At 51.5% G+C, this 8,707-nt stretch overlaps 1 protein-coding gene across 2 annotated transcripts; it reads right to left on the bottom strand.

Moving 5' to 3' along the window:
• Window positions 1-394: 394 nt before the first annotated feature.
• BRD3OS (BRD3 opposite strand) lies at window positions 395-2,992 on the bottom strand. 2 transcript variants are annotated; one of them, XM_055541595.1, is made up of 2 exons: window positions 2,925-2,992; window positions 395-2,293 (listed from the first exon to the last, which is right to left on the bottom strand). In XM_055541595.1, exon 2 carries the CDS (start codon window positions 1,692-1,694, stop codon window positions 1,440-1,442), a length of 255 nt encoding a protein of 84 aa, XP_055397570.1. In that variant the 5' UTR covers window positions 1,695-2,293; window positions 2,925-2,992; the 3' UTR covers window positions 395-1,439. The 2 variants fall into 2 exon arrangements, with proteins under 2 accessions (XP_055397570.1, XP_055397571.1); XM_055541596.1 differs by lacking the exon at window positions 2,925-2,992 and adding an exon at window positions 2,627-2,740.
• Window positions 2,993-8,707: the final 5,715 nt, after the last annotated feature.

Here is an 8,707-nt window from a genome sequence, read left to right as displayed (position 1 = left end):
CCATTCCTCGGTCAGTCTAGGGAGAGGTACAGGCATTCCAGCCAAGTCAGAACTTTGCTTCCTTCCTGAGCTGGACTTAAGTCGGAGGACTGCAGAGAGGCCTCTCCTAGGGGATTCCAGTGTCCCGGCGCCTGGACGGGCGAGCCTTTACTGCACAGGCCCGACTCTACAGGAGACAAGCTTCCTCTTCATCTCCGGGAGCCACTTAAAGGAACTCTCTCTTCCAGCCTCCCGACCGGAGGTGGCAAGAAAGCCGAGGCTCTATCAGCAAGAACCAGGCCTCTGGCTGGACGTGACCATCGGGGAATGCAGTCTGACCCGGCCTTACCCTCTGGATGCTGTCTGCTGGCTAGCTTGCATGCCTGCACGAGGAACCATGCACACAGAAGCCCTGGATGCGCTGTGTGCACGCCCGGTGGGACGGTCTCTGCCCGCCCGTGGGCTCCGTGGAGCGCTGCCTGCCCTGCGGTTCTTAGCAGTTGTCCGGCGTTACTGTTGTAACGAAAACCCTGGAAGCCAAGGCAGGGTATTATGAACAAACAGATCGAAATTTGGAGTGAGGAAGGAAGGAGCCTCCTGAAGGAGATTTATTTAAAAAGAAAATTCGAAAAAAAAAAGAAAATTGAGCTTCGGCAAGACACCTCTGCGTTCACCTTGCCACACAGACTTTAATTACAGCAAATCCCTTAAACTGACTCATAAACCTGCCCACACGGGGGGCCAACACACATCAAACACTGCAGTTGGCCGGGGGGCTGCGGCCTGGAGCAGAGGCCGAGCTGCTGTCGGCTGAGAGCCTGCCTGTTTCAGCTCTGTGATTAAGCCTGAGGTCACTGTTAGCAGCTGACGTGTAACTTCATAATTGGGGGTTTCCCCTACCTAAGTTTTTCGGCTGCCTTGCTCACAGCCCCCAGCATCAGGGAGCTAGTGATCACAGTGCATCGCGGGCAATGATCGCTTTCGTAACTAGACAAACTCAAGTGCCACAGAGTTCCTGCTGAAATGCTGCTGCCAATGACGTGTTTAGGGTAAAACCACTGTGGTCCTGCCAATGGATTTCCGATCCTACATGATGCCAATTCACTTTATTTTTTTTAAGATTTGACCCATTCTTCACCAGGCAGGAGGGAATACTAGAGAGAACCTGTAAGAATGTGAAAAGGTTGTTTGTACCTGGGGTATCTCTCTTGCATGACTTTCTTGGAAGCGTGACCAGGACAGCATCTAGCTGGGCCCAGGCTGTGGCTGTGCCTGCAGGGTCAGGACGGGGTCCAGAAGTCCACCCATCACCCCGACTGTGAGTGGGCGGGGTGCCGCCTCTGGGGTTTGGGGGCTCTTCTATCACAGCTCAGCCTTCACATTCCCTGTCAGAATCTCCCAGTGAGGGCTAGGGGTCAGCAAGGCGGCCTGGTGCCTGGGCTCAGATTTTCACCCCAGAATTACATTATAGAACAAAACTTGGACTGCCCCGTGTCCCGCGAGACGTCCAGCTTGTTTCTGTCCCGGACGAGGATGGCCTCGTTCCCGTACTGTGAGTACCACATGCTTCGGCTCCTGCTTAGGTACGTCCCGGGCAGCGCGGATGCCAGCTTCTGCTGCTGCTGTTGCCAGATGAGCAGGGAGGTGTCCCGGTACCGGAGCCGGGCGTAGCTTTCAGACAGAGCTTTCTCTGCCAGCGGGACGCGGCCACTCATCACTGGCCAGAACCTCCCTGCTCCTGGGCTCCTGCACAGTGGCCACCTGCTCTGCACTAAATACACTAATGAATCAGCTTTGCAGCAGCTGGGCGTGAGGATTCCTTCCTTAACTTAATGGTAACGAGGAACTCAGGCCATTTGCAGGCAACACCCTTTATGAGGGCTCTTGGCGAGGAAACTGGAGAGGCGTCTCCAAGCATTCTGAAGACAGCCAAGAGCCACGCGTGAGTCGGCAGGCAGGTTGGCGGGGCCCCGGCCGCAGCGTGTCCCCGTGACGGCTGTGTGCTCTGTGTCAGCTGTGCCGATGACAGGGACGAGGCTCTCACCGCAGGCAGGACTTGTCAGGTGCCCACTGCGAGTCTGACGCCGTGCCTCAGACCACTGCCTCTGAAGGTACACGTCCGCTGTCCTGCATGAGAGGGCATTGTGCACTAGGCCGAAACTAGCAGCAGCTGCCCTGAGAACTGCCCTCCTGATCTGTGCCTGGGTCAGCTTTCAGCAGCGCAGAGGCGGTCCGGTCCCTGCCAGGGGCGTGGAACCAGCTTTTTGTGCAGGGCTTCCTTCTGGCTAGCCTTCAGCTCCTCCGCAAGGTGAAGCTACAAAGAAACGAACCTGCCGTCAGGTGTAGGGAGAGGAAAGGACGCCGGCGGTCCTGGCAGGGCTTATGGCACGGGATCCTTCTTAACTCTTGGGATCAGAGCCCTTAAGCCAAGCCATCCAGCCCCATGCTCCCACTATTTCGGTTGCTCCCCGGTGACGCAGTGAGCTTGGGTTTAAGAAGCAGAAGGATGCCTCATGCTAGTTCTGTGAACTACGGGGGTGGTGCTAGGGAAACCCCTTGCTGGAGAGCTAAAGTCCAGGGAGAGCTGAGAGAGAAATTCTAAGAATCTGACGAGGCGCAGAAGGGACCTGCCCACGCTGGTACCCACCCAGCGCCCCCTTTCTCCTCCGAGCAGCCAGGAGGGCCCTGAACCCGAAGGAAAAATGACGTCAGGGTAAACCCGAACAGGGCGCATCCTCAGTAGCCCCAGCCCGGATCTCCCAGCCGCGCATTCTCCCTTCCGTGCGGCCCGCGCCCCCGTCGCCCAGCCGCGTCCTCGCGACCCGCTGAGCCCCCGCGGCCCCGCCCACGGCGCGTCCCCACCGCCTCCCCAGCGTCCCGGGCGCCCACTCGCCCGGAGGCGCCCCGCAGCCCCCTGTGACCCGGCCCGCGGCCCGCCCGGTCACCTGGCCCGCGCCCCAGGCGTCCTGCCCCGGCCACCCGCGCGGCGGGGCCTCGGGGACGCGCAGGGCGGTGCCAGCGGGCGGCGGGGCCGCGTCTCCATGGCAGCGCCGCAGGCATGCCGAGCCGAGCCCTGAGGCCAGGCAGGCGGCGCGCCGAGCCGGAGCCATCGATGGCTCCGCGGGGCGGGGCCGGGGGCGGGGCTTCCTGCTGGAGCAGAGGCTGCCGCGGGAGCCTGACCTCCCGCCGTTCCTGTTGGTCTTTGCATCGTACTGCTTGTCCCTTTGTGTGGCTGCTTGCGTACTTCTGGGGCTCCCCTTGTAGCTCAGTCGGTCAAGAATATGCCTGCAGTGCAGGAATCCTGGGTTCAATCCCTGGGTCGGGAAGATCCTCTGGAGAAGGAAATGGCAACTCACTCCCGTATTCTTGCCTGGGAAATCGCATAGACAGGAGAGCCTGGTGGGCTGCAGTCCATGGGGTCGGGCACTACTGGGCGGCGAACACTTACTCGCGTCCTTCTGCCGCTGCTGTTGCTGTTGCTCCTAGCATTCTTGCTCCTAGTGAGCGATACCGTTATTTTGGAATAATTACATGTTCTCAGTCTGGGCCTCCCACTCACCCCTGTCAGCCAGCCGGGCCAGGTCCCCATTCTTCCGCACCCGGCCTCCAAATCGTATTCCAGTAACACGCTCCTTTCGTATCTTCCCCTTTCCTTACTGAACTTCCCTTACTGAGTTTTATGGTTTCCCGCCACTCCAGTACTCTTGCCTGGAAAATCCCATGGACGGAGGGGCCTGGTGGGCTGCAGTCCATGGGGTCGCTAAGAGTCGGACACGACTGAAGTGACTTGGCGGCGGCGGCAACGCTAATTAAGGAAGTGGACAGAAGGGACGTTCATCGAACACTGAGCTCGCCATCGTAGGATCCACGTTCTTGACGTTCTTTGCAAGGACACAGAACATATACAGAAGCTGGTCACAGGCCAGACCATAGATTAGTTTCAATACGTTTCAAAGCATATAAGTCCTACCTGGAAAGGGTCACAGGAAAAGTAGTCTATAAAACAGCAATAAAAAGATAACTAGAAGAAAACCCATATATTTGATTATTTTGAAATATATTCTCAAGCCCACTCAAGGATACCAAAAAGCAACCTCTGAATTTCTTATGGGTCAAAGGGAAACTCACAATACAAATTTTAAGCTATTTTAACGGAATGGTGATAAAAATACAATATATCAAAATTTGTGGGATGCAGTTAAAATCACTCCTGGAGGGAAGTTTAGAGTCTAAAATGCATATACAAGAAAATATACGTATATATGGTGTGTTTGTGGGGTATATGGGAGCTCTGTATTGTCTTTGCAATTTTTCTGTAAATCTAAAACTGTCCCCAATTAAAGTATAAGAGCTTATTTTTAAAATTAGTGAAAACGAAAGTCACAGAGGTGAGAAAAAATTAATCTATATCACTGATGAGGGACTTAGTCAGGGTCCTGCTGGAAGACAGAAGTCACACCAGTGATTTGACCAAAGAGAAATTAATAGAAGGGATTGCACATTAGGTACAAAGGTGTTAACAAGGTCACTTGTTAACAAGGTTAAAATAAAAACCTCTGAAGTATCTCAAGGTGGTAACTTCAGGAAGCAGAGGACCAGAGCGAAGCAGGTGGAGTTATGAACATTTGGAAAGTCAGAGGAGGGACGCCTAAGAGCTGCAACTCAGACTTTTGAGGAGGGGGCGCTGGCAGTCGGAGCTGGTGTCTCTGCACCAAGAGGAGGGTCCCAGCAGGGCGAGACCCAGACCCGGAGGATGGGGTGCCAGCCAGCCACTGGCCCGAGCGGTAGCAACAGGATGAAGTGGACTTTGTGCTCGATGGAGAAACTGCAGACTGGATTCAGCTGCTGCTTCAGGAAAAACGTGAGGAATCGTGGCCCAGGGAGCTGCCAGCTGCCGGCAGGAAGCAGAGACGAAGAAGCAGGTTCCTTCTCTCTCCTTCGGCTTTCTGTCTACCTCCAGCACCCTCTCCTGACGGATCCCACTGGTCCCTGCCTCACGAAGCAGGCTGTGAAGGCTGTTTAGATCTATGGTTCAAGGCAAAGGTTTATGGGCACAGGCAAAACCTTCCTCACTGGCATCTCTTTATTCAGCCTCCATCCACAGGTTTCTATACACATTTGAGCTTCCATATAACAAAAGCAAATCAGACAAAAACCTAACTCTCCACTTCTGCCTGATACGATGCAACTATCTTTCATACGAGAGTGGAATTGTCTCACCATCAACAGACAAATGGATAAAGAAGATGTGGTGTATACATACTCAGTGGAATACTGCTGCTGCTGCTGCTAAGTCGCTTCAGTCGTGTCTGACTCTGTGCGACCCCATAGACAGCAGCCCACCAGGCTCCCCCGTCCCTAGGATTCTCCAGGCAAGAACACTGGAGTGGGTTGCCATTTCCTTCTCCAATACTACTCAGCCATAAAAAAGAATGAAATTATGGCATTTGCAGCAGCATGGATGGACCTGGAGACTATGATACTAAGTGAAGTAAGCCAGAGCGAGAAGACAAATATCATTTGATGTCACTTATAATAACCTCAGATATGCAGATGACACCACCCTTATGGCAGAAAGTGAAGAGGAACTCAAAAGCCTCTTGATGAAAGGGAAAGTGGAGAGTGAAAAAGTTGGCTTAAAGCTCAACATTCAGAAAACGAAGATCATGGCATCTGGTCCCATCACTTCATGGGAAATAGATGGGGAAACAGTGGAAACAGTGTCAGACTTTATTTTTCTGGGCTCCAAGATCACTGCAGATGGTGACTGCAGCCATGAAATTAAAAGACGCTTACTCCTTGGAAGGAAAGTTATGACCAACCTAAATAGCATATTCAAAAGCAGAGACATTACTTTGCCAAAAAAGGTCCATCTAGTCAAGGCTATGGTTTTTCCTGTGGTCATGTATGGATGTGAGAGTTGGACTGTGAAGAAGGCTGAGCACCGAAGAATTGATGCTTTTGAACTGTGGTGTTGGAGAAGACTCTTGAGAGTCCCTTGGACTGCAAGGAGATCCAACCAGTCTATTCTGAAGGAGATCAGCCCTGGGATTTCTTTGGAGGGAATGATGCTGAAGCTGAAACTCCAGTACTTTGGCCACCTCATGCGAAGAGTTGACTCATTGGAAAAGACTCTGATGCTAGGAGGGATTGGGGGCAGGAGGAGAAGGGGACGACAGAGGATGAGATGGCTGGATGGCATCACTGACTCGAAGGACGTGAGTCTGAGTGAACTCCGGGAGTTGGTGCTGGACAGGGAGGCCTGGCGTGCTGCGATTCATGGGGTCGCAAAGAGTCAGACACGACTGAGCGACTGATCTGATCTGATCTGATACGTGGAATCTAAAAAACAAATGATACAAATGAATTTATTTACATAACAGAAATGGACTCACAGACATAGAAAACTAATTTATAGTTACTAAAGTGGAAAGGTGGGGAGGGATACGTTAGGAATTTGGGATTAACAGATACTACTACACATAAAATAGATGGACAAGGACCTGCTGCATAGCGCAGAGAGCTATATTCAATGTCTTGTAATAACCTATAATGGAAAATAATCTGAAAAAGAATATACATATATGTATATGCTGAATCAGTTTTCTAATACCTGAAATATTGTAAATCAACTATACTTACATTTTAAAAAATAAGAAAAAAAAAAAAAAAGAGCGAGACTGTCTTCTCCCCAAATAGAGGAAGTACAAAGTCCTACCAGTGATGGTGTCCATTTCTGGGCTAGGTTAATTACTTTTCCTGTTCAGCCTCCTTCTGTCTGAATATTCTTTCAGCTGAAACTAAATTGCGAAATTAACTTCCAGCACAACTGTATTGAAAGTCATAAGGGAAGTGAGGAAATAGAAGAAGAGCTGGGTACAAATATGTACATACTTTACAGGCAGGCGGAGATGTGAATTGTTTCTGTGCTTGTTTCTGTAACAGTCAGGAGGGGTTTCCTTTGCCTCCAGCAGCGTCTCAGCTGGTCGAGGTTTGTCTCGTGGGGTGACTTATACCTGCATTCCTGAAGGGCACTAACTCGCAAGTGTCCTCCTGTCCATCTGTCTGTATCTATTATCTGTCTATCCATCTCATCTATCTCTCTATCATCTACCCATCTATCTGTCTATCTCTATCATCTGTCTGTCTGTCCATCTGTCTGTCTGTCTGTCTTTGGTGACTACAACTTTCCGTGAACTTTGCTACTGCTAGTAGGAATACGAACATGCTCGTGCCCTGGGGAGAAGCCTCTGGGTTCTCAACATAGTTCTTCCTGCCCTCAACCTCAATGTGAAGCAATGACTCACCTTCTCCTTGGTATTAGGGCTTCACCACCCCAGTTGGCTCTGATTGGTTGGTATCAGGAGGCCCAGATTTAAGTGGCAGGCTCATCTTCCACATCAAAGAGCTACTGATGTTCTCCCCGAGGGGGTCTTCCTCTCTCCGACCCCACCCCACCCCGAGAACCCACCTTCCAAGCGTCAGAGCTCAGAGATGTGGGCAGAGTTAGAACTGATGTGAGGCATTGTTGGAGGGCCTCTCCCAGCTCCACCCTTTGGTTCCTGGCCGCCTGTGGTCAGGCTGTAGGGGAGACGCGTTTGTCTCTCATCCTCTGTGCATATGATATCGAGAGCCTTCTCTGCACTGGACGGGCCTCAGAGACATGTGTCCACCAGGAATACAGATATGATCTGTGTCCTTTCTGAGTCCATCGCTGGGCTCTTCTTCAGATCTCCTTGTCATCAAGCTCCTAATCCTTTTCTTCCCAAGCCCTTGACCATCTGGCCAAACCAGTAGCAACTACTTGAGAATCAGTGTAGGTCTATGCAATGGAGGACTATTCAGTCATTTTTTGAAAAATGAAATACTGATACATGCTTCAACATGGATGAATCTTGCAAACAGTATGAAAAGTGAGACAAGTCAATTACCAAAGACCATTGTATGATTCCATTGATCTAAAATGTCCAGGACAGGGAAACCAGGGAGACCGAAAGTAGATCAGTGGCTCCCTAGGGCTGGGGATGTGAGAGTTGGACCATAAAGAAGGCTGAGCACCAAAGAATTGATCCTTTCAAATTGTGATGCTGGAGAAGACTCTTGAGAGTCCCCTGGACTACCAGGAGATCAAACCAGTCAATCAGAAAGGAAGTCAAGCCTGAATATTCATTGGAAGGACTAATGCTGAAGCTGGAGCTTCAATACTTTGGCCTCCTGATGCGAAGAGCTGACTCATTGGAAAAGACCCTGATGCTGGGAAAGATTGAAGGTAGAAGAAGAAGAGGATGAGATGATTAGACAGCATCACCAATTCAATGGACGTGAATTTGACTGAACTCTGGGACACAGGAGAGGACAGGGAAGCTGGGCGTGCTGCAGTGCAGGGGGTCGCAGAGTCCGACGCAACAGAACAGCAAAGGCTGAGGCAGAGGTTGGGAGAGAGTGCAGGGCAATAGCTAATAGGCTCAAGGTTGCTTTTTATTTGTTTTGAGGTGGGGTTTCCGGGGTCTTTTTGAGGTGTACGGGCTTAATTGCCCATGGAATCTTGGTTCCCTGAGCAGGGATTGTGCCTGCGTCCCTTGCATTGCCGAGTGGATTCCTAACCACTGGAAAGAAAAGTGGAAGTGAAAGTCAGGTCGCTCAGTCGTGTCCAACTCTTTGGGACCCTGTGGACTGTAGCCCCCGAGGCTCCTCCATCCATGGAATTTTCCAGGTAAGAGTACTAGAG

Source organism: Bubalus kerabau, chromosome 11 (genome assembly GCF_029407905.1).
Source record: "Bubalus kerabau isolate K-KA32 ecotype Philippines breed swamp buffalo chromosome 11, PCC_UOA_SB_1v2, whole genome shotgun sequence".
NCBI lineage: Eukaryota > Metazoa > Chordata > Mammalia > Artiodactyla > Bovidae > Bubalus > Bubalus kerabau.
Note: the sequence above shows the minus strand (reverse complement) of the source record. Positions and strands in the feature narration are given on the sequence as shown.

Excerpts from the sequence above, each read along its gene's own strand:
- BRD3OS (XM_055541595.1), bottom strand. The coding sequence starts at position 1,694 with ATGAGTGGCCGCGTCCCGCTGGCAGAGAAAGCTCTGTCTGAAAGCTAC.